Here is a 26973-nt window from a genome sequence, read left to right on the forward strand (position 1 = left end):
CATAGTCTCCACTGTTTACTTCTTCTGATTACCCCCTTTCTTTATCCTCCTTTCTTTCCCCTACCGAATCATCCTAGTTCTTATGTTCCATAGATGAGAAATCATATGATAGCTGTCTTTCTCTGCTTGACTTATTTCAGCATTATCTCCTTTCAGTGCTGTCCATGTTGTAGCAAATGTTGAGAACTCGTTCTTTCTGATAGCTGAGTAATATTCCATTGTATATATGGACTTCACAACTTCTTAATCCAGTCATCTGTTGAAGGGCATTCGGCTGCTTCCACAATTTAGCCATTGTGGACATTGCTGCCATGAACATTGGGGTGCATATGGCCCTTCTCTCTTCACTCACGTCTGTATCTGGGGGTGCAAATACCCAGTAGTGCAATGGCTGATCATAGGGTAGCCTAATTTTTAACTTTTTAAGGGACTTCCACACTGTTTTCCAGAGTGGCTGTACTAACTTGTATTCCCACCAACAATGTAGGAGGGATCCCCTTTCTCCACATCCTCTCCAACAGTTGCTGTTTCTTGCCTATCTTATTTTTGCCATTCTAACTGGCGTAAGGTGGTATCTCAGTGTGGCCTGATTGAATTTCTTGATGGCTACCATTTTTGAACATTTTTCATGTCTGTTAGCCATTTGTATGTCTTCATTGGAAAAGTGTCTGTTCATCTTTCTGCCCATTTTTTTGATTTGCCTTTGTTTCTCGCATTATTTGAGAAGTTCTTTGTAGATCTTGGATACCAGTCCTTTATCTGTAGTGTCATTTGCAAATATATTCTCCCATTCCGTGGCTGCCTTTGAAGCTCTTGACTGTTTCCCTTGGATGCAGCAATGTTTTAATCTTGATGAAGTCCTATAAATTCATTTTATCTTTTGTTTCTCTTGCCTTTGGGGATGTGTCATGAAAAAGATTGCTTTGGCCGATGTCGAGGTTGTTGCCTATGTTCTCCTCTAGGGAATTTTGATGGATTCCTATCTCACATCGAGGTCTTTCATCCATTTGGAGTTTATTTTTGTGTATGGTGTGAGATAGTGGTCAAGTTTCATTCTCTTGCATGTAGCTGTCCAATTTTCCCAGCACCATTTATTGAAGAGACTGTCTTTTTCCCACCGGATGTTTTTTCCTGCTTTATCAAATATTAGTTGCCCAAAGAGCCGAGGGTCCATTTCTGGGTTTCTATTCTGTTCCATTGGTCTATGTGTCTGTTTTTGTGCCAGTACCATGCTGTCTTTGTGATCAGCAGCTTTGTAGTACAGCTCAAAATCCGCATTGTGATGCCCCCAGCTTTGTTTTTCCTTTTTCAACAGTTCCTTGAGATTCGGGCCTTTTCTGTTTCCATACAAATTTAAGGACTGTTTGTTCCAGTTCTTTGAAAATGTCCTCGGTATTTTGATCGGGATAGCATTGAAAAGTAGATTGCTCTGGGTAGCATGGACATTTTAATCAGTTACTTTTCCGATCCTGAGCATAGTGAACATCTTTCCATCTTTTTATGCCTCTTCCTCAATGTCTTCTTCTGCAAGAGTGATTATAGCTTCTAGAATCATAGGCTTCGTCTCGGTTAAGCTTAATTCCAAGGTAACGTACATGGTTTTTGGTGCTATTGTAAATGGATGGATTCCCCTAATTTTTCTTCTTCAGGTCTCTGTTATATTTGGTATAGAAATGCAGCTGATTTCTGAGCATTTATTTTGAAACCCGCCATCGTTACTCGAAGTTGCTAGTAACTTAATAGTTTGGGAAGTGGCTTCTTTGGGTTTTCCATATAGGTACATCGTCATCTGCAAAGAGAGACATTTGGACTTCTTTCTTTTGCCGATTTAAACTACCTTTGATCCCTTTTTGTCGCTCTGATTGCTGCTGCAAGGACTTCTAGTATCATATGTTAAAATAGTGCAGAGGCATCCTTTGTTGTAGTTCTGATTCTTTTGAGCTTCCAAAGCTTTTCCCATTAAGAATAATATTTGCAGTAGGCTTTTCATAGATGGCTTTATGAGATTGAGAATGACCTTCTAGTCTCCTACACTCTGGAAGGGTTTTAATCAGGAAAGGATGCTGTATTTGTCAAATGTTTCTTTGCATCGATGAGAGGATCATATGGTTCCTGAGTCTTTTCTTGTTGATATGATGTATCACGCTGATTGATTTGCGAATATTGAACCACGCTTGTACATCCCAGGTATGAATCCCACTTGATCGTGATGGATAATCCTTTAAATGCGTACCTCCAGATGGATTCTATTAGCTAGCATATCGTGTTGGAGGATTTTGGCGCCATATTCATTATTAGGGAATCGTCTGTAATTCTCCTTTGATGGTTCTTTGCCTGTTTGGGGATCATAGGTAATATTGGCCTCATAGAATGAGTTTGGCAGCTTTCCTTCTTGTGTTTTTGTTAGATAGCTTCAGGATGAATAGGTTATTTCTTTTTGAATAATTGGTAGAATTTCCGGTAGAAAACCATTGTCTGGGCTGGAGTTTTAAGTTATTTGGAAGGTGTTTATCACCGACTTCAATCTTCTTCATAATTAATTTTGGCCTGCTTAAGCGAATCAATTTCTTCCGGTTTCAATCTTGGTAGTTTATAGTTTCCAGGAAGGACTCCATCTCTTCCAGATTGCTTAGCTTATTGGCATATAGCTGTGATAAAATTCTAATAACTCTTCCACATTTTATGGTGCTCACCATGACCCTCCTTTTTCATTCATAATTTTAATTGGGTCCTTTCTCTTTTCTTTTGGATTAAGTCTCATTTGCCAGTGGTCTGTCAATTTTATTGATTCTCTCAAAGAACCCAGCTTCTAGTCCTGTTGATCTGCTCTACTGTACTTCTGGTTTCTGCTTGATTAATTTCAGCTCTAATTTTGGTCAACCGCTTCCCGTTGTGGATTTAAGCGACGTCCCTCTGCTATGCGTTCCAGCTTTTGAGGTGAGAATATAAAAACCTGCATTTTAATTTTTTCATTTCTTAGGAGTAGTGCATGAGCTATGTATTTCCTTGGACCGTGCCTTTGCAGTATCCATGTGGTTGTTGACTTGTTGTATTTTCATTCTCATTGGTCTTCATACAATTGTTTATATTTGATTTTTGATTTCCTGGTTATCGAGTCATTCTGAGCAGGACTGTTCTTAGTCTCCCCAAGTGTTTGAGTTTCTTCCAAATTTTTCCTTGTGGTTAGTTCCAATTCTCTAGAGTGCGTGTGGTCTGAGAATATGCATGGGATATTCAACTTTGGTATCGGTGAGATCCTTTTCTGGTCCAGAACATGGTCTATTCTTGAGAATGCTCCATGGGCATTAGAATAGAATGAATCTTTGGTTCTGGGGTGTAGTGTTCATATATATCTATGAGGTCCAACGTCAGTAGTATGGCATTCAAAGCCTTTGGATCTGATTCTGTTGCTTAGTTTTGCCAGGGTGTTCTAATCCTATCTATTTCTTGATAGTGGAGTGTTGAGGTCCCCCACTATTAATGTATTTTTATTTATATGTCTCTTATTCTGTTAAGAGTTTTGCTGTGATATCTGTGTCTCTCTTGGGGGCATATATATTTATAATTCTCTGTCATATCCACTTGTTTGAATACTTCCCTTAAGAAGGATATAGTGCTGCCCTTCTGCGCCTCTCTAACTATAGTCTGTAGTTTAAAATGTTCCAATTTATCTGATATGAGAATTGCTACCCCAGCTTCTTTGATGGTCCATTGGCGTGGAAAGATGGTACCATCCCCTACTTTCAGTCTGAATGCATCTTGGGTTTGAAATGAGTCTCTTATACAGCAAATGGATGGGTCATTTCTTTTATCCAATCTGCAACCCTGTGGCATTTTATGGAGCATTTAAGCCATTCACATTAAGACTGAGTACTGAGAGATATGATTTTAATGATGCCATGTTGCCAGTAAAGTCTTTTTGTTTGTATTGGCTTCGACTTTCTGTTTGTATCACTCAATGGGGCCTTTTACTTTTATAGAACCCCGTACTATCTCCTGTAGGGCTGGTTTCGTGGTTACAAAAATTGGTTAGTGACTGGCGATTCTGAAATGTCTTTATTTCTCCATCAATTCTGAATGACAGCCTTGCTGGATAAAGATCCTTGGCTGCATGTTTTTCTCTGAAAGAGCTTTAAATATGCTCCCCAACCTTTCTCTCATTCCAGGTCTGTGTAGACAGGTCTGACGTAATTCTGATACCTTTGCCTTGGTACGTGAGAAATTTCTTTGCCCTGGCCGCTTTCAATACTGTATCCTTGCATCTAATATTTGCGAAATGCACTATGACGCGACGGGCGTAGGTTTGTCGTGGGTTGAGCCTCGGGAGGGGTCCCTCTGCCTCTTGGACACGAATGTTTGTTTCCCTTGCTAGATTAGGGGAAGTTTTCAGCTACAATTTGTTCAAATATCTCTTCTAGACTCCTGTTCTCTCCACCCTCGGGATGCCGATGATTCTAAACATTGGATCGCTTCATTGAGTCAGTAATCTCCGTAACTCCACATTCGTGGGCGTGATTTTTTAAGACCATCTTCTTTTTTTTTTTTTTTTTTTTTTTTAAGATTTTATTTATTTATTCAAAATAGAGATAGAGACAGCTAGCGAGAGAGGGAACACAAGCAGGGGAGTGGGAGAGGAAGAAGCAGGTCTTCAGCGGAGGAGCCTGATGTGGGGCTCGATCCCATAACGCCGGATCACGCCCTGAGCCGAAGGCAGACGCTAAGACCATCTTCTATTTTCATTTTTCCCTCATTAACCCATCCTCCAATTCACTAACTCGTTCCTCTGCTTCTGCGACTCCTGGCCAGAGCCTCTAGTTTGCCTGCATTTGGCTCATAGAATTTTAATTTCTGTCAGATTCGCCTCTATTTCTTCTGTCCTTGATTCCATATTCTCAGTAACCTTTTCTGCTAATAGTTTTTTTCAATTCTACTCATCATTTTGACCATTGTTACTCTGAATTCCATTTCTGATAATTTGGTTACATCCATATCCATTATTTCTGTGGCAGAGGCCACAGACTCACTGTCTTTTCTTTGCTGTGGGGGCTTCTCCTTCTTGTCATTCTGATGAGGAGAGGTTGCGGGGTTTTGAGCCCAAATTATTGACTGGGTCCCAGGCCGTGCCCCTTGTTTTATAGGGATCTTAGGGATGTGGGCTTCTTCTTTAAAGATTTTATTTATTTATTTATGTGGCAGCCAACCAGCGAGAGAGGGAACAGAAGCAGGGGAGTGGGAGAGGAAGAAGCAGGCTCCCAGCGGAGGAGCCCGATGAGGGACTCCTTTCCGGAACGCCGGGATCACGCCCTAAGCTGAAGACAGGCGCTCAATGACTGCGCCACCCAGGCACCCGGGTTGTGGGCTTCTTGATTTTTCAGCCTGCCTTCTGTGTTCTGGGGGAGGGGCCTGCTGCTCCGATACTCAGGCAACCCTGTTTGGGTAGAGTCTCCGTGTCCCCTGCGAGGGGGGATGGGGATGGGCACTCCCTGAGCCCGTATTGCCAGGCTTTTGTTTTCTGGCGGCTTTCCCTGGTGGTTTGCTGTGCCTCTTCTCAGAGTCAGAGCAGCAGCGGCCGAATCTCAGCCTCTGTCTCAGAACAGAGGGATTGCGGCCTGTTCTCTACTAATGTTCTGGCCACTTTAACTCTGTTTCTGTTGGTGCTGCTCAACCCTGCAGCGTCCCGGGATGTGCGCCCCACACCCGGCGTCCCAGCCCTCACTTCCAGGGCCGGCGCGTCTCTTTCCTTTGTGTTTCTAACGCCGCCAGCCGCCAGCCGCTCCGCGCGCGCTCCGGAGCTCCCGGTCTCAGTCTGGATCCAGTGAGCGCACCGGGATTCCGGTGTTCCGAGAGATGCCTGGTGGCGCACGCACCCGGGTCACGGTCTCAGTCTGCTGTTTTGCGGGTGCCGTCCTGAGCCCCGCCGCTCCCGTGCAGTGGCTACCGCTTCCCGGCGCCCAAGCGAGCGGCTCCCTCCCCCTTCCGTTTATCTTCCGATATCTGTGCACAGTTTCATGGCTCCCCGCTTCATACCTCAATACTCAGCGCTGGAGATGTTCATTTGTAGAGATCCAGATGCGTCTTCCTGCGTCTCAGGCTGGTTCAGTGGTTGTTTAGGCTGGTCTGGTACCTATCCAGCTCTACTTGGGGGACCGGCTGAAAAAGGTGTCTCCTACTCCTCCGCCATCTTAACTCCTCCTGTACAACAGGAATTTTATCTCACAGATTAAACTGGAATCCAGTAAATTCTCCTGGGACTGTCCCTACTTCATTTATTGAATCACACTGATTCTAGATAATGGGCAAAAATAGAAATGACTTAGAGTTTCTGAGGAGCTCAGCTAGTATCTGTGATTTATATTAATCAATACATACTCTCTATGAAATAAAATGAAAATCATCAAAGGAATAGAATCATACACAACAAATATATATATACACACACACATATATATTCAAATATGTTTATTTATATAAAGACATCTATAAAATTGAGGTATTTTTCAATAACTATTATCTCAGTATAGACTTGGTTAGCTTAGCACAAGATCTGAAGAGTATTTTGCTTCAGGCAATACTTTCTCAAGCCTTTATTCATCACATTCTCTTTTAATAGCTCAAGAAGATTCTTATGACTGATTATTCTATTTGATTCATTCAGAATACACCAAAAGCTAAAATTAAGCTTATTTTTTTAAAAATGACCAGGTATTAGAAACAATGTTTTAACCTGTTTCCTTGATAAAACCTGTTTCCCTCCTAAAGTTTTCAACCTTAAATACTCCTCACAATTGCATGGTCAAGGTAGACTTTGAGAGAAGTAGACTTCCCTTTTTAGTAACCATAATTTCCAAAACAGTGTAACAATACTAAATTTTAAAGTTACTATTAGTCTATTGAAAGAAAAAAATGGAGACTTTTCAGGTAATTATACACACAATTGTTAATTTAAATGATAGTGTGAAAGACTCCACAAGTGAAGAAATAATTTATGTTAATTTGCAGTTATAGGAGTTTTTCTACATACTGTAGCCTCGTATTAGTCAAGGTTCTCCAGAGAAACAGAGCAATAGGATATATGTATAGATATATAAGAGGAGATTTATTATAGGAACTGGCTCACAGATTTATGGGAATTAGGTCACTGGTGTAATTCCTGGTTTTCCAGAAGCAGAAACTCTAATGTCCAAGGCAGGGGAAGATGGATTCCACAGCTCAAAAAGAAAGAGATTTTACCCTTCGTCCACTTTTTATTTCTACCTGGGTTCTCAATGGATTGGACAGTGCCCCACCCACATTGATGAGGGCTGTCTTCTTTACTCAATCTACTGATGCAAATGCTAATCTCTTCTAGAAACATCCTCACAGACACACCTAGAAACAATGTTTTATCAGCTATGTGGGCATCCGTTAGCCCAGACAAGTTGACATATAAAATTAACCATCACAAGACTCTTAAGCCTATAAGAATATTAGTTTTTTTCATTTTATGTGAAATATGTATCATTGACATCGTTATTTTTTATATTTAAAGAAGTGAAGCATTTATTTCTGTATTTTCTGTCATTAGTGTGCCAAATACTTTAACTGTTGAAAGCAACAATAATCATTTTGGGCTGTGGCTGATGTTACAGTACACGATAGCAACAATTCTGATAGACTTAAGTGAGAATGATCACGGTGCTCCATACTAAGCAAACTAGGAGTGCCCATGTATTTTCACTGCAGTGGGGGAGGAGGGGTGCCGGGAGTGAGGGGAGAGGAGAGAGATGAAGACACATACTCCTAGGAGGAAAAGAAAAAAATAAAATCTGTAGAATATTTTTCAGAACTGAAAAATATTTTAGAAAGAGGAGTTAATGCAACAGCCTTCAGGTAGCATTTATGATTGCGCGCGCCTGTGTGTGTGTGCGTGTGCGTGCGCACGCGTGTACGCGCAGGAAGTTGAGGGATGCTCAATACCTACAGTTTGCCTTAGAGTTTAAACTACAAACAAATAGATTTAGTACGTTTCTTTAAAAGGATAATTTAGCTAAAAATATCGTAATTTCTCTATGAGCTTCTGAATGTAACCCATGTGATTGGAATTTGATAGTTTTTCACATAAAGAGAATGAGAATTATCTAAGACCTCTATTATTTCAGTCCTTTATGCTACCAGGGTGGGCATTCCAAATTATCAGACAGAAACAGAAACTAGCTTTTATTAAAGGAAATGTCTCTTTACAGCAAAAGCAACTATAGATGTGTATTATATAATACACTGCTAAACTTGATTTTCTTCTGCTTTCTATTTAGCTTCAAATATCTTTCTTTCTTAGTCATTTTTAGCCAGAACTATGGGCACATCTTGACATTAAGTGTCAAATGTGTGTCCCATACAAATTAGCCAAACTTCAGGCATCAAAATAGAAGGGAAGCAAGGGCAAACAGTATTTATTCACAGTTCATTGGTCAACATATGAACAGACATGGATAATTCTAAATTAGTCGCCTTAGCAGTTCTGAGATTTGGATCACATATGTGGATAATGTACTCTGTAAAAGTTCTAGAAAGTATCTGGTAAGTCATGTAGCTGGAGGTAGAGAGAGATGCCCCATTGGTGGCATGGGCTCTTCCTTGTATCAACCACCAACCCTTTTGTGGACCAAAAGGAAAGGGAGACTGCTCCACCAGAAGCCTCCCGGTGGAGACTTTTCCTATATGTGTTATAGCTCTAGGCCCTCTCCCACTGTGTTTAATCCTCTGAAGCAGATTCCATTTATTTAGAATATAAATATAGAATTGCAGAGATCGAATGGACCTTAAGGATTGTTGTACTAATTAGAAAGTTAGTCTCAGCATTATTAAATCCACCGGGCTAATAAGTGATAAAGCTGGTGATCAAACAGTCCCCCAGATTTCTAGTCCAGTTTCCTTGAACTACACTCTCCTGCTTTTTCCCTACTCCCGCTCCTTTTTTTCTAGGATATAGCTAAGAAGCAGTGGAATAATGTCTTGGTGGCACTTGTCCTTCTCTGTACACATAGAAAAATCACACTACTGACCGTAATAATTTATTTAATTCTTAAGGGATCTCTGTATTTTTCTCCAAACAGCCTCAAAACCAGTAGACTTGAAATCGTGCACTGGCCCCGTCCCTAATACTACACAGCTGTGCCACATTCCCTGCCCTATTGAATGTGAGGTTTCACCTTGGTCAGCTTGGGGACCTTGTACTTATGAAAACTGTAATGACCAACAAGGCAAAAAAGGTATGTACTATTGACATGCTTAAAACTCCCATCAGCTGAGGCAAACATGAATTATTTTAAATAATGTCATTAGTGTACCAAATACTTTTACTGTGATTGTTATTCTGTGTTACTTGTGCTTATTCATCTGTGATATTTTCCAAATGGGTACAGAGTATCTGTTGTGAAAGATGATTAAACCTACTCTGATGTTGGTACCTGAACATTAAAACTGGAGTTAATTATCTAAATCTTTGTCCCCTTCTCTGTAAAAGGGAGGTAATATCTACTACTGAAGTCTTCTCTAAAGTTTCAGTGAGATAATAAGCATAAAGCACTTAATTCAGTGCCTAATCCATAGCTAGTCCTCAATAAACAGAACTCCTTATTACTTTGAAGGTAAGAAGCGGGGGAGCTCTATTGCTCTTACGATGCGAATGATCTAAGAGGAGCAGAATAAATGCAGTGGTCTCCTATGTGGTGGGCATGATGAGGTAATTTTCACATGCTCTAGTAATTAAAAACATTTTATTTTCTTTCAAAGATAGTCTTCTAGTGATTCTAATATGTTCACACAGTAGTAAACAGACATTAATTTTGCTAGTGATTCTCATATGTTCACATAGCAATAAGCAGACTTATTAATTTTGGTATAGTCTGTCCAGAAGGGCAACACTTAGGTGCTCTTAAAGCACGGAGCACGACTCTGAAAGTCCTCATTAGCCCAGATGCTTTATATCATCACTAGTTCATATTTCCAGGGCATCTAATATCAACTAAAGCTCAAAGAGACAATTTATCTGGGACTATGCAACTTCTCAGAGGTTTCTTTTCAAATTTAATTATGTGATAGTGCTGAAAAATTCAAAGTAATCGCACTTTGGTCATGAATATTTCCAAACAGCTTGAGATTTCATTGTCTCTTTGAATATTTTATAACTACAGACTTTCCAGATCAACCCAAGTCATTTTGTGTGTGTGTCTTTGTCTGCCTGCCTGCCTTTCTCTCTCTGCTTCTGCCTTTCCACCTCTCTCCAGTCCTGTGAGGGAGATAAGAGATATATGATTTTTCTTGCCTTCCCTCCTTGGCCATTCTGTTCATTCGTTCATTTACTCATTTAATAAATGATTAATGGGCTCACATTAAGCTAGAGTTTGGGGATACAGTAGTGATTAAAGCAAATCTGACTTCGACCCTCTACCCTCATCCAGCTTTCACTCAATTTTCATTCAGCCTTCGGAAATATTCAACCCATGGCAGTAACAACAAATATGTCCTTCCCCAATAATTCAGGTTTCAAACTGAGGAAGCGGCGCATTACCAATGAGCCCACTGGAGGCTCTGGGGGCACTGGGAACTGCCCTCACTTACTGGAAGCCATTCCCTGTGAAGAACCATCCTGCTATGAGTGGAAAGCAGTGAGGCTTGGAGACTGTGAACCAGACAATGGAAAAGAGTGTGGCCCAGGCACTCAAGTTCAGGAGGTCGTGTGCATCAACAGTGATGGTGAGTCAGGCGGGGGCATCTACCCTGCTGTTATGAATGTCTGTCTATCCCTGGAGATATGCCTTAGCTTACGTTAAAGTCTTGCGTCCCTTCATCAAAATGGGCTCCTGGTGCAAACACAGAAATAGCTGCTACTTCTTCTCTTCCTTCCTTCCTTCTTCCTTTTTTCATTGCCTTCCTCCCTTCTTCCCCTCTCTTGCACTTCTTCTCTTTCTTTCTTTCTTTCCTTCCTTTCTTCTTTTCTTCCTTCTTTCTTTTTTCCCTCCTTTTCTTACCTCCTTTTTCTCAGTCTCTCAATCTCTCTCTCTCTCTTTCCAGTGGTGGCAATGAGGAGGTTCCTTGAACAATCACAGGGTACTTTTTAATTTGAAAGCAGGTAACAGAGAATAAGAATTAAATCATCATCAAGGTAGTACAGTATTAAATTGCCATTTAACTGGCATGGAGGGGCCCCTGGGTGGCTCAGTTAGTTGAGTGTCCAACTCTTTATCTCAGCTCAGGTCTTGATCTCAGGGTCATGAGTTCAAGCCCTGTGTTGGGCTCCATGCTGGGCATGGAACCTACTTAAAAAAAAAAAAAAAAAGCCTGGAAAGGTAACATTTTCTAAGTGGGCATTTTTAATTTGCCATACATATTTAAATAAAGAAGGATTGTAAGAATTGGTTGACTTGAATCAAGAAGCCATAATTTCTTGCCCTGACATTTTGTCTTAGGGATATGATATAATTTCCAGACTCCCAAGCCACACGGCCTATTGTGGCCTAGATTCCTGAATCAACCTCTGACATTTGCCCCGCCTGCCCCCACCGGAATGTCCTAGAGCTCCTGGGATGGTGATTTTCCACAAGGTTCCTTTCCTAAACCATAAGAATTACCTTAGACTTTCACAGCTGATTTTTGTTTGATAAAATATCCTGTCTTGTTGTTACCCTGATGTAAGATTTTTTACATTCTTTCCATGAGTGCTGTTACTATTTTGGGGAGATCCCCTTACTCTTCAGTAATCTCTGAGTCACACTTAGGAAACATAGAACTCCTCACGACATAGTTTAAAACCTTTGACTAAGATCATCTCTAAGGGTCCTTCCAACTCTCGAATGCTATGACTCTGCACATCAGAGCAGCACGAGCACCAAGCCCCAGGGTCCCATGATTTGACAGTTTATGCTGTTTACAGCATATGCAGAGACATTCTGGTGCCCCCTCAGGGGCAGTGGAACATCTGGTAACCGTCATAATTCCTTCCATCCTATTTTCTTCCAGCAAGCAGAATTGTTTCCTCCTGTGACTCAGTCAGTGTTCAGTAGAGAAAGATACTCTCTGGGGTAAGACACTGACAGACACTGCTCGTACTGAGAAATTAGCCTTTCGACTTTGAAACATGCAGTGTTGTCTTTGTCCAGCGACCAGCATCATCATGCAGGACAGCGTTAGGTAAAATCCAGACCAGCACTCGAGGTGGAAAGGTGAAAAAGGGGATTATCGCTCCAGATATTTTATGATGAATTTTATGTATTCTGGGTTTTTTTTCTAGTTTTTCTGCTTTTCATAGATATAATTACCTATGATACATCCTCTCTTTAGCTTTTACTCAGTTCTACTCTAAAGGGAAAGAAGGAGATTGACATCTAATGGGGAAAAGAAGCAAAAGAATTGCATTCTTATACATCTGATTCAAGTCTTTATTTGAATTAGATGGCAATCTATGTTATCTTCTCTCTGAGTTGCTGTGAAAATAATGAGTCATGTTTATTTCAGCATCACTGGTAATTCCCTTATTGATACTTCCTATTAATTTTTTTCCTAAATTCAAAAACTTTTCTTATCCTTCTATAGACCTTGGGAGGAAGTGGGATTCCACACATTGTATAAGGTGTATATGAGTGAACTAAGGTGACAAAAAACACTAAGATAAAAAGTTCCTTGTGCATGGAACTCTGCCTAAATATTATTAAATGAAAAATCAGATCTCACTTATTTCAATGGTCTTCTTGCATATTTGTACAAATTCAGTCTATTTTAAATATATGAGAGGAATTGACTATCTTAAAAAATCAGTGGTTAATTTTTATTGTATCAGGTAAAAAATATTTTGTAACACAAGTAATCACCCCCTAAATTATCTCATGGAACACTGAAATGCTAAAAAACAAGCGGGAGAATGTATTACGTATGTCTAGTTATATTGAAAAGTAATGTACGCTATAACCTAAAAGAGACATTGGTATCTCCCAGTATACATAAGCTGTTTTCACTTTGCCTGTCTCCCAGAAGAATGAATGCAAGAAAAGAAGAATGCTATTGATACTCAATGTGTTATTATTGTCCTTTATCAGGATATGTCTTTCATCATTAAGTTTTACTTCCTGACATGAATTTGTTGTGGAGCAACTCGGTATTTTAACTGGCTCAACTACAGAGGTGTATAAAATCAGGATAGTTCTTTATCATTGGCTCAAATTTATATATAGCTGAAACCTAATTGTGCTGATAGAATAGAGCAAAAGCTGGAGACTTGTAAACACTACTCCAGGATTATCATGTGGTCACCTGGTAAGTGTTTAGCAGCTGCACCAAATGTTGTTTTGTAATTAAATCGAACCCAGGGAATTAAAGTTGATTAGTTGTACAGACTCTACCCCTAGGCCTGGCTGCAGCTATAGATTTTGTTTTATAATTAAGTTAAAGCTCAACTAGGGAAATGAAAAATTGGAGCCTGTGAATGTTAGCAAATAATAAAAAGGCTTTTTTTTTCTTCCACATTCCTCACAAATTTCACAACTTTGTTAATGACCTCAAAGCACTTGAAGCCTTTCTTCTTATTACTGAAATATCCTTTGCCCAGGCTTCCAAAGATCACTGGGATTTGTTGCAGGTTATTGTTCATTTTTCCAGTTGTCTTTCAAGAAGCAGGATTGGGGAAGGGTTTCAAGAACACTCAGGAGAAATTTTACATAGATTCTCTGACAGAGGGTATAAACAGAAATGTGAGACAAAAGAGAACTCAGAAGACAATTAGACTCTACAGAAAGAGATAAACACGTGATGTGTAATAAAAAAAAATATCACTCATAATTTAAAGATTATCAGAAAAGCAGTTCCTGATCTTTGATGACAAATACAGGAATTATTCCGAAGGTCTGATGGTGACTTTTGGGGTTGGGAGGGGGAGAGATCCTAGCATTTGTTGGACCTTTAAGGAAAACCAAAATCTGTCCTGTTTCCTTTTTTGTGAAATCTGTGTGTTTTATTTAAAAGTATAAATTTGGTGGGGCAAGAGTACTTTTGATACTTTTGGTTGATACAACAACAAATTGATTGTTCGAGATAGAACAAAGCAAGACTTTTAGGCTGAAAGTGGAAAAGAAAATCCACTGTCTTACTGATTACTTAAGGAGACTGTAAACCAAATATTGTTTCCACATATCCCTCCCCCCTGTAGAAAAAAAAAAAAAAAAACGATGCCATCCATATCTCATTACTTTGTGCTCTATTTTAGATATGAGAATTTCAAACCCACAGTTTTGTATTTTGTTACTGGTATTACTTTGTAAAGCAGTGAACTTCAACAGTTTCAAATGCCTACAACTCCTGTGCTATGGGTCTTACTCTTCTCCACATCAGTAAAAGTTCACATATAACCAATGACATTGACGTGTATGACTCACATTCATACTTGACACAGATTTTTATGAAAACAAAATACAATATTTCTGTGGAAGTAAATCAATACAATTCATCATTACATTGCTTTTAAAGGTAGAGTGGAAATAGCAGTGACCAGCCAGGGCCCTCAAAGTATATCAGGCTATTCTTGAAGTGCTATGGCTCTGGCTCAACTTCTTCCTCTTTCATTGGGTAGAGCATGTTAAAATTTAAATAAATGAAAATGTCATTATTATATCAATCACCTGTGATCACTCTGATTTATTTGTTAAAACCAGCTGACTTTAAATGTCATTAACAACCAGTGTTTTCCGTACACCCAAAACTTGACTGTAGCGCACCATTGCATCATGCCACCATGGTTAAAAACTACTGGATTATTAAGAACGTCTGCCAACAAATGCCTCATGTACAAATGGAAGTATTACATCAATAATATTAGATATTTATAAGTCATATATAAAGGGATATAAGATACATGGACATATGTATATATTCATTTTATGCAAATATTTTTTCAGTTTACACCATGAGATGCGAGATCCATTTTTGCAAAGAGTGTTCTGGATTCCCCAGTATCAGAATCTCCTTAAGTATGCTGTAAAGTCAGATTCCTAAGTCTTCTTCTCTACAGACCCAATGAATTGCAGTCTGTGCAGGCAAGTCCCAGAAAACTGCATTTTGATGAAGCTCCCTAGATTGTTCTGGTGTGCAATGAAATCTATGAACCAATGTACTAAAATGAGAAAAGGACTGTTTTGGTGGAGCCTGAGACCCAGCTCTGTTACCCAAACACGGCCAGCACTAAAGCAAACTGACTGGATTTGGATAATGCTGAAAAAGACCTGTGAATAAGAATACGTTGAGAGTAGCAGTGAGGCATGACCTTACAGTAAGTTTTTCTGCCTCTTTTGGAGCCACTTCGGCATATCATCAGAAGTGCCAAAAGAGCCAACTGTAAAAAATGGGAGATGACGATATTAATGTCCCGAGCACTAGCTTGTCACATGACTGCTTTTTCTTCCTGAATTTTTACCATGAGTTTCTTCCTTCTGGAATGAGATACGTATCCATATATGAGTAGGGGGAAGGAAAGACTTGAATACTGTTTCTTTCCCAAGTACTTCATGTCCTACTTCTTTCCCCCACATGTTCAGTATTAAGAGGAATATAAGGGGATATCATTTCAATAGCTTGAGGTAAATACCAGAATAAACATCTAGAAAATATTGAAAATTTTTACCTCTGGAAGGCAAAACTCAGTGTAGGGAGAGATGGGGTGAGGTACTGCTCTATTTTATTTTAAATCTTGTGGTACAATTTGTGTCCAATTTATAAATTGTATAAACACTGAATTAATTTGTCCAAATGCATATTTATTAAGAAAACAGTCTGGATGGGGACCGAGGTATGTGGAATGAGGAGTTAAAAAATGGGGAGAAGAGCATTCCAAGAACAGAAAGAGAAATCATAAGACTTATGGTTGAGACTGATATTTTGACTGATTGAGAGTATTCATAAGCCTAGAAGCATAAGCCAGGTCAAGGATTAGGATGCACACAGTTTATTAAGGATATGCTCCCAGGAGAAACCAGTAAGAGGAGTGGGAATAAAGAAGCAAAATCAAGAAGAGGGAATGTGTGTTGGGTTCCCAAGACCACACCCTGGTTCTGTAATTCTCTAGAGGGACTAACAGAACTCAGCATAGAGTCATACCCACAGATATGATCTATTATAGTGAGAGAATACAGAGCAAAATCAGCAAAGGGAAAAGGCACACGGGGCAAAGTCTGGAGGAAACCAGGCACAAATTTCCAATGGTCCTCTCCCCATGGAGTCCCAGAGGATGTGCTTAATTTTTTTCACCAATGCGTTGTGACAGCACATGTGAAGTATTGTCTTCAGGGAGGCTCATCTGAGCCTAAGTGTTCAAGGTTTATGTCAGGGGTCAGCCATGTAGTCACCCTCTGCTTAGCTCATAAACAATATTCTGGACTCCCAAAAGGAAAGCACGTGGTCAGCCTAACCCACATTCTTTATGCAAATACTTTAAGCAGAGTGATCAACACTTTTCGTTTAGAGAATGGTGGAGACCTCCAGAAATTGAAGTTCCCAGATGCAAGCCAAGGCTCAACCTAGTGAGCAAGATTGTCTAAGGGTAACACTCTTGGGCCTGCTATGTTAGCTGTTTTGCACAGGAAAACAACAGCAGAGTTGCACACTCACTCTGATTAGGGAAGATATTCCGGAATTTAAATTAAACCCCAAAGGTTGTGGTTTTAGGAAAAAAGGAGCTGGGCTTTTAAACAGTATTCTGCTACTTCTATTAGCAGTAGAATCTGAGAGATGGGTGCAAAGATCCAGTAAAAAGGGTCCCAGAAGTTCCAAGTGTGCAACAATATTGTCCAGGAAGAGATTCAGTTATAGTGAGAAGGTTTATAAATGTCGTATATACTGAACAAACCTAAACCCTGGTAATTATGTCCTCTGTACTACAGAGGGGAATGCCTATGAGGATATGGGTTTTCCAGTTGAGGGAAATGATTTGATGGGACATTTTGGTTGACAGATATGCAGTACTCTTTCCGTTGCCTGAATAATAACAAGAGAAGAGCTGAGTTCTGCAAAATAAAAGCTCCCTGTAGCAGTATGGAGAGAGAGGTATGGAGTTTGGGGATGAATAGCAAAGATGTGAGAAGGGTCTGAAAGAAGTGAGAGAAATGATCTCAAGGAAGAAAAAGTTTGAGGAGGGCCACAGCTAACTTGAAATACCCTTTGGTATGAAATCGGTGACTCTGTCTTGCAGGTTTGTTCAGGATAGTACCATTTTCTTGAAGTCATTATTAATACCACCCTCTTTGTCCTAATAAGTGTCATGTTTTGAAAAGCAAGTGATATGATCACCCTTGGAATGACTGATAAATTTTGAGACAGAGGAGGCAAAAATTTGGAACCAAAAGTTTTAGGAGAAATATTAGCTCCGTGAAAATCCTAACAGAAAGTAAAGAGAGGGAGGATCCAGGGCCACTTAAGAGGTTACTGAATTCCCCAGTGGAATTCAAGTAATTCTATTTGAATTTTGATAGAAAATGGAACTTCAAAAGGTGAAAAATCTGAAAACAAGCAGCAGATGTTGAGATTGTTTCATATTTGAAAATGTTAGAATATCTTTTTTGAGAACATAAAGAGCATATTCATAAATATTTTTGTTCCTTTCCACCAGGAGAATAACTTTTGTGCCATATTGTGTCATAATTATTTATCAAAGATGGGCAAGAACATCATAATACACAAATGGGAGTTAGGAAAACTTAAGTTAAAATTTGTGGAATTTTAGAAGGGAAACTAAATAAGATTGGCTTCTAAAACTTTGGTGAGAACTCCAAGCATAAATTCAGATCAATTCAAATGTCTGTAGAGCTAGATGAGAACACAATTTCAAAAGCATGATCAACTCTTTGGAACTGGAATCTACTTCTTAACACAAATTACACAGCCATTACATGGAAAAGCTGATCTTTTAAATGCAAGAATATGTCCTATAACTGAATTGTTTTTCCATAATTTAAGCAATAAATCAACTAAGAAGTTCCCTTCCTGGAGAATGCTATGCCATTTAATGTGTTTGGAATATAATTAGGTTGGATATTATGCTTAAATCTAAGGTCTCTTACTTTACAATGAGGATCATCTAACACTGTTGGTAGGCGTTTTTTCCTGTAATTGGGTTGAGATTCTCTATTTAATTTGTTGTAAAGATGAAAGTCATTATAGCTTTTTAGAAAATTTAAGGCAGAAGGTTATTCTTTAGTGCTGGTTTGTGGTAATCACAATTTTATTTTGGCTTAAAAAACCTAGCACAAGATAAGTTGATCTGTCTGCTATGGGGTGTGTGTGTGTGTGTGTGTGTGTGTGTGTGTGTGTGTATGCATATGTATTATATTTTGATATAATGGGGTTTTTTTAAAAGATTTTATTTATCTGAGAGATAGAGACAGTCACAGAGAGCATAAGCGGACAGAAGAGGGAGAAGAAGCAGTTTCCCCACTGAGCAGGGAGCCCAACGCAGGACTCGAACCCAGGACCCTGGGATCATGACCTGAGCCAAAGGCAGACACTAACTGAGCCACCCTATTTTGATATATTGTTAATAAAAATTATATTTTGTTTGTAAGGAAACTATCTGGATTGAGCCAGTGTTCTTTCGCACTGAAATGTCTTAGCAGAGAGTAAGGTTTTATAAAGAATTTTCCTTTTTAAAGTAAGAGAGAATTAGTAGAAGCTTCAGATGAAAAGTTAAATAAGCAATAGTTTACTTACCACTTCATGAGATATGACATAAATTTCCCAATAGGTGCTAGCTATCACTTCAAATGGGAAATATAAGGGAAAAAAAGACAAAAAGCCTTTCACTTTATCATAGGTAGTCAAGCGCCTTAACAAAACTCAGGGCAGTTTACTCATAGCTAGGTCAATAAAAACCAAAATGATGAAAAGGACACCTTTCAGTCAAATTAGACAGAGTTGAATTATTAAACCCAACAGGTGCATGTCTTACCTTACATTATCCTTTGTTTGCTTCTTCAACTCTCCTTATCTCTTATCTCCAGTCAGACTTTGTCAGACTTTGTCTTCCCATGACTTCATTGATTTTACTTTCCTCTGATTCCCTTCCTACCTCTCAGGCCATGTGTCATTTAACTATTACTGGCTAACATATCACCTTAAAACTCACTGGCTCAATTCGAATTTCCCATAATTCTGGGAAGTTCCAGTTCAGGTTTCACCAGGGCTCATTAATGGAGGTTTGCTATGACTGGAAGGTCCTAGATGGCCTCCCTCACGTATTTTCCAGTGGGTGCTGTGTGCTGAGGTACACTGGTGCTTCTCCGCATGGGCTCTCATCCTCCAATAAGCTAGACCAGCTTTCTTACTTGGTGGTTTTAGGGCACTGCTCTGAGAGGACAAAAACAAGCTGGCAGGCTCTTAAACTGCACATTGTCACTTCTGCCACATTCTCTTGGTCAAAGCAATTCACAGTAACAACTCCGATTTCATGGGTAGAGAAACAGACTCTCCCAATGAGAGACATTACAAAGAATTATGACAAAAAAATTAATTTACTGCAGTCCACCCTCTGGTCGCAATTGTTTTCATTCCTCTCACAGGCAAAGCACACCCCCTCCTAACCCAAGAACACCAAAATTCTCCTGTAGTTATATCATTCACTATCTAATGACCTGTGTCTGATTCAAATATAGATGAGACTTACCAGATACAGCAGTTGGATGTGGCTATTCTTCTATTTTTATTGATTGATCATTTGATTGCACATATTAACTTTGAGCTCTTATTTTCGGAGGCACTGTGGTCTTCCCCCCACACACACAAGGAAACTTGTCATAAAGTCTCTTCTGTGCACTTCAAAATAATTTAGTATTATCCTTTAGTCATAGATTTTTTTTAGAGGAAAAAAACATACAATATAAAAAATACATATAACATTCTTATTATGTACAGTCTTGTTTGATTAACTTAGAATTATAGAACTTACCATTTTAGACAGAATTGTAGTTTGTATTTCCCATATAGTACCACACACAAAACATTATTATTTTAGATAATAGGATTGGAGTACTTATTTTTAAAATGCTTTTGGCCAGTGTTTAAGTGCTTTTGTTCCTAACTATATTTCCAGTACTTTCTGCTTTCTAAAAAAGTATTTTATTGTGGTGCTTACAAGTTCTTCTTACTAATTAAATCCTATGTACAGAAACCTTCCCTGTGAGCTTACAAAGGTCTTTTGATTACTGTTTTTTTTTTGGGGGGGGTTCTTTTTTTCCCCCCCTCTGGAAAATAATCCAATCCTACAGAATCTTTCAGTTTAGCTGAACATCTGCAGAATTTTTTAAGGTGCCAAAATATGGAAAACATGATCTTCATATTAAAAGATACTTTAATTTCTGAACACAGTAAAAATTTGAACCATTCAGGTAATTTATTTTAAAAAAGCCCTTTTGTCTTTAATCAAAGGTATACATGTTTTCAAGATCTTATTCCTTACTAGTGTGGTGCTTTACACAAAAGTGATTTCTGAAAAATGGTTCCCTTTAAGATAATGACTTCATATAATCAGTTCATATTACTTATCACAAAGAACCTGATCTCAGCTTGAAACTGGACCTCTATTGTTTCTAGGGTGTGGCCTGTTAACTAGAATCAGAGGCCTCTTCACTAGAAAGATAAGGTATCTCCCCCTAATTGTCTTCACGTATACAACATATAATGATGTAACAGACACCAGAAAATCAGAGTAGATTCTCCCATTCAAAAGTGAGAAAAATAGGAAGTATTCAGAAGTGTCTGGTCTTTATCAGTTCTGAAATCCAGTCTGTTCCCTCTTTACCAAGGACAGGGGAAATTCCTTCATGTCAGCCTATGTTTGTTCTCTAGTCCATTATTCTCCTTGGCTCTTTGTTCTTCACTCTGGGCTCTTGGATTTTCCACAGAGGTCTTTCCCTTTTTATAAGAAATGGCTTGTATCCATAGCTGATGAGCTTTCTCAATCTGCCTCCCACCCCTATAAATCACAGAGCCCAAGGGGCTTTCTTTCATTTTGAACTGTCTCAATTTCGCCAAGACCAAGTTGGCAGTATTTTAACAATACAACACTTAATGTTTTGGGTTTCTTATGAATCTCATTGGCGATCACTCCATGCCCCAAAAGCCATATCCATAATTTATATAATTTGTTTTTGAGAAAAGCCTCTCTTTACTTTGGACCATGTATGAGGCTACTGTGGAAAATGGCTTCAAGATTCTTAGAAACCTTTTATGTAACTGAGGGAGTCTTCTAGGAATCACTTAACTATTTCTGAGGTATTATCAAAGAATTTTTAGCTATATCCTTAAATTGATTTTTACCTTAGGCCATTTATTACTCTGAAAATCTCTTGCCAGATGACTACAGGTGAGAAATCATCCTAGTTTCCATTTCAGCACATCATGGCAGCATCTAAATTCCAATTGCGCACAGAATTATTCCCTCCTTAGTTTATTTCTCTCCTTATAGCATATCATCCTCCAGAGGAAGAATTAATGGACATTTTTAACATTTTTCCTGAAAATATCCTTATCTGTATCTATAGGTTCATTAGATATTTTCCCTCTTGCAAGTTTCCATAAGTAACTAATCGTTTTGCCAATTTTTCCATCAATATGTGACATGAGGCTCTATCTCCATCCTCCATTAAACATCTTCTCACCAACTTTCAGCTTTTACCAACCCCCCACCCAAGTCTCAGAGTCATTGCTACATGTTTTAGGTTTTTGTTAAGGCAGCACTCCATTTCTAGGTACTAAGTTCTGTGTCAGGTACATATGCTGCATAACACACCACTCTACACTTAATGATTTAAAAAAAATTTTTTTTTCTCAATTTGGTTGCTTGGCGGGGCAGTTCTGGGATCATTGGTGTAACTGTTTAGCCAGAGGGCTGGTGTAGCTGGGATGTCTAAGTCATTAATATCAATGAAGTTACCTCATTTTTCCTCCGTGTGTACCCTGGTAGTCCAGTAGCCCACACTGGCTTCTTTTCAAGGTGATCCACAGGACTTGTTCCAAAAGGGCAAAACAATCATAAGATCACTTCTACCATGTTCTTTGGGTCAAAGCATGTTACAAGGCCAGCCAGATTCAAGGATAGTAGAATCAGTTATATCTTTTGATGGGAGGTACTCATCAGGAGTTGTAGATGTATTTAATCTATACAGGCTACTTGTTCTGTTTCCTATACGCCATATATATTTTTTTTTCCTCTGCTTCTTCCTTAAATGTTAACATTCCCTTTCAGCCTTCTGCTATAAAGCTTTAAACTGACACCTGCTGACATTTCAAAATCAGTATGTACCAAAGTCGTCAGACTCATCATCTTTACTCCAAAGTTAGTTTCTCCTCCAGTGTTTCTAACCGAGTTCATAGCACCACAATTTGCTCAGTCCTGATAAGAGTGACATCTGTGAAGAGACATGAAAGAAGTAGGAAAGTCCTATAAGAACCTGGGAAGATAATATCCTAGGCAGAAGGATCATGAAATGCAAGACCTTGAGGTAGAAACTGCTTTGAATCTGAGAACAACAAGGTAGCCAGTGTGTTTGGAGTAGGATGAATTAGGGGAAGAATAATCAGGGATGAGGTCAAAGAGGTTATGAAGGAGTGAGACCATCTGTCTTTGTCTTTTACTCTAAGATGAGAATCTTTTGGATAGTTTGAGCTAACAAATGACAGAAGTGACTTGTATTTTTAAAGAATGACTCATGTTGCTTTTGTATCAGATTTTCCTTATTCTGGAATTACAAGTCTACTACCACAAATCCTCTCTTGATTATGCCATTTACCTACTTAAAATCTCTTGTTGGCTTCCTGTTTGTTGCTTTTTTTGCATGAAGTTCAAAGCCATTTGGGAATCACAGAACGTCTTCCCCATATCATCCTGCCCTTTTACCAGTTGCCTTTTCTGTCCTTCTGTTTGTTACAGCATTGTACATTTTACAGAATTTGGTTATTTACACTTTATTGTTGCCTACAATCCCTTCTATACTGTTAGTTACTGTGGGGTAGGGATCATGCCTTATTTATTTTCTTATACCTATTTTCCAGCACTGTTTCACATAGCAGATTGTCAATAAATTTCTGATTCATGGCTAATTTCTTACTTTCTTTTATCCCTAAACATCACATCTTTTCAGGAAATGACTCTCAGTTTCTCCTTAAGTAAATTTTTGTTATTGCTCTCACCACAAATTCAAACTTTGCCTACCAGATGTCAGACAAAGCATGACACCAAATTGCACGCTCTATTACCATCTCAATATGCGTTCAAATTCTATTACACTAAAGTCCCAGAACACCAGAGCAAAACAGCTACTGCATTTGCATAAAGAGAAGAAAAATGAGAACGTTAATAAAATCCTATAATCTGGAGGATTCCTCTCACAGCGTTTTATCATTAGACTATTTTTTGTTGAGATTCAATTTTCTGGAACCCAGTCATTGAAGCACTGAGTATAGGTTCAAACGCTAACTTTGCTGCTCTTCTTGTCAGGTAATTTAAATCCCCTATGACTAAGTTTTCTCATCTGTGACATACAAATAGTACAATTACCTACTCATAATATTGTTGTAGAGTATACATGAGTTAATATATGTTAAGTGTTAAGAAGTGTGCCCGACACATAATAAAAACTGAAGTATTTGCTGTTACCTATTATTCGTCTGAGATGAGTTCAATAGCAAAAAAGTTAACTAAGCACAAAGACTGTTCTTTTTTCTTTGTTTGGCCAAGGATAAGAATTTTATTATTTACCTATATCGATCAAATGATTTACAGTCCATCTCATTTATTTTCATAGCACCCTCACTAAATAAGTGTACTTATTTTCAAAGTATATGTGTGTATGAATATAGCTATAGATTACCTTAAAGAAATGGGTGCCTAGTTATTATTCTCTTAGATATACAATAAGTAAATAGTGGTAAATTCCATAATAGAAAGTCATATCATCTATTTCACTTGTTAAATTCCGAAAATCTTTTTACCTGTTTCCTAGATCAAGGAAATAGATCTCTGAATTGATGTTTCTTTTGTTTCCACTTGACACATATTATTGATTCAGGCTAGTATTGAGCTAGTAATGTCTTCTGAAGAGAATTAAGATTATTTCAGTGTGACCAAATTTTGGAAATTAATTCTTGTAACAATTTGCTATTAATTTTAAAGTAGGTTATGACTGCGCATTTGTTATTTGTATGACATAAAAATTGCACTAAATGTGTCACACAAAGAAAATTGTAGTCTTTCTTTCCTTAGCAAGATAACAAGTTACTGACTGTAGCCAGAAATTGGACTTCATTTATATAAAATCAGACAAGATTTTCATGGAATGGCAATCAAATATAATGAGAAAAGAAATCCGTAGTAATCTTTGAACTTCAAAACCACTGGTACTTAGGACTATATTACGTGGGAGTTGGGGAAAATATATCTTCCCCCAAAAAATCACCAAAATCATACTAAAAAGTGAAAGAGGAGATGCTGCTTAGCCGTGATCCTCAATCTGAGATTTATTATCTCAGGGTCACCTATTGTTGAAACAGGGAATGAGGTATGAAAAGCCAAAACATTGCATTGCTTTTTCTTGACTTTCAATTTTTGCCAATAGGCTACAAGGGGGTAAAGAATTTTAAGTAAATTCGTAAAAATTTTAAATCTTTGATCTTATATCTTATAATTTTAAATATCTGATCAAAAGAAATTGCTGAACTGATAGAAAATCTTAAAAGACCTATATTAATCATGTATCATTTGCCTCGTCAACATTCATTCATTCTCTTCTCTCATCAACTGTGCCTCTGATTTTTCTTTGAGGAATTCATCCATTCCCTAAACCTATTCACAAGGCTTGCTAGGATTGATCACATCCCCAGACAAAGCCGTATCCCATCTACCTGGCTCTAGTGATCGTTTTAAGGATCAACTTACGACCCAATTTGGGATGGCAAGAGAGAAAATACCCAAGAACTTGTGCAGAAATAACTAAAAGAAATGTTGGAGCAGTCCAGCGTCACTACATAACGTTGATAATATAAAAGGCAGAGAGGAGAGATGGAGGTTTTTATTGGTATATTTTGAGCTATTGGATCTATCTTCACCTGAAGCCATTTTTAATCCTTACCCAAACCATTTTTAAAAACCAGGAACGTCTCATCATTATTTTTAGCCCCAAAGAGATCTGATTCAGAAAAAGACTAGAAAGACAGTCATTGCTTTGACCGATTGACTGCCTGGGTTGTACTCCCGGATGTATCCAAAATTCACCACTAAACAAATATTCACTGTCCATTTCCCTTACGAATATATCTATGGAAACATTTGCAAAATCCCTAGATTATATTAAAGAAGGGTCTAATGAAGCTCTTCCACGTGAGTTTCTGTAGAAGGTTTCTCGGTAGAAAGAATGCCGGGTAACAGTCACGTAGGAAGAAGAGAAAATTGTTTTGTCTCTGCAGAGCATTTGATGTTAGATTAAGAAAACATCAGTTGTCCGTACCAGAAGTAGGCCAACAGAAGTGGTGGAGTAGCTAACGTGCCTCGAGTCATCTTTTTTTTTTTTTTTTTTTTTTTTTGGTCGCTATTGTTACAAAAACTTTTTTCATTCCTAGTCTCTTCTACCCTTTTATTTTAATTGGTAGTAATACATTTTTTAATTGAAGTATCGTTGACACAATGTTACATTAGCTTCCGGTATACAGCATAGTGATTCTGCAACACTATATGTTATACAGTGCTCACCGCAAGTGAAGCTACCATCTGTCACCAGACAACACTATTGCAATACCATTGACTCTATTCGCTATGCTGTACCATTCATCCCCATGACTTACTCATTGCTGTATCTCCCACTCTCTTCTCCTGTTTTGCCCATCTCCCACCATCCTCCCCTCTGGCAACCTTCCGTTTATTCTCTGTATTTATGGGTCCACTTCTGGTTTTTTGTTTGTGTGCTTGTTTGTTTTGAGGTTGTTTTTATTTTTTTATTTTTATTTTTTAAAGATTTTATTTATTTATTTGACAGAGACAACCAGCGAGAGAGGGAACACAAGCAGGGGGAGTGGGAGAGGAAGAAGCAGGCTCATAGCGGAGGAGCCTGATGTGGGGCTCGATCCCATAACGCCGGGATCACGCCCTGAGCCGAAGGCAGACGCTTAACCGCTGTGCCACCCAGGCGCCCCTTGAGGTTGTTTTTAGATTCTATATATCAATGAAGTCATATTTATTTTTCTTTCCTTGGGTCATTTCACTTAGCATATTACCCTCTGAAGTCCATCCATGTGGTCACAGATGGCAAGATCTCATTCTTTTTAATGGCTGAGTAATAGTCCTGTGTGTGTGTGTGTGTGTGTGTGTGTGTGTGTGTGTGTGTGTCAGTCACACCTTTTTTTATCCATTCATCTATTGTTGGACACTTAGGTTGCTTCCATATCTTAGCTCTTGTGAATAATGCTGCAATACCCATAGGGGTACATTTATCTTTTCAAGTTAGCATTTTCAGTTTGGGAGAGTAAATACCCAGTAGTGGAATTACTGCATCATATGGCAGTTGTATTTTTTTTTAATTTTCTGAGGAACCTCCATACTGTGTTCCTCAGTGGCTGTATCCGTTTGCATTCCTGACAACAGTACATGGGGGTTCCCTTTTTTCCACATTTTCACCAATACTTTTTAGTTCTTGTCTTTCTGATACTTGCGATTCTGACAGGTGTAAGGTGATATCTTATTGTGGTTGTGATTTGAATTTCTCAGGTAATTAGTAGTTAGCATTTTTTCACGTGTCTCTTGGCCATCTCTGTCTTCTTTGGAGACATATCTTTTTAGGTCCTCTGTCTATTTTTAATGGGATTATTTGGTTTTTTGGGGTGTGAAGTTGTATAAATTCTTCATATATGTTGGATATTAACCCTTTAACAGTTATATTACTTGCGAATATCTTTTCCTATTCAGTAGGTTGCCTTGTT

At 38.5% G+C, this 26973-nt stretch overlaps 1 protein-coding gene across 1 annotated transcript in view; it reads left to right on the top strand.

Annotated features, from left to right (window-relative positions):
- Positions 1–26973, top strand: part of THSD7A (thrombospondin type 1 domain containing 7A) — a 435785-nt gene that overhangs the window by 266601 nt on the left and 142211 nt on the right. Inside the window, exons 5-6 of the mRNA XM_008686526.2 lie at positions 9093–9248; positions 10522–10734. Coding sequence (XP_008684748.2) covers positions 9093–9248; positions 10522–10734 — 369 coding nt within the window. The remainder of the gene's footprint in view (positions 1–9092; positions 9249–10521; positions 10735–26973) is intronic.

This window comes from Ursus maritimus, unplaced genomic scaffold (assembly GCF_017311325.1).
Source record: "Ursus maritimus isolate PB19 unplaced genomic scaffold, ASM1731132v1 scaffold_3, whole genome shotgun sequence".
NCBI lineage: Eukaryota > Metazoa > Chordata > Mammalia > Carnivora > Ursidae > Ursus > Ursus maritimus.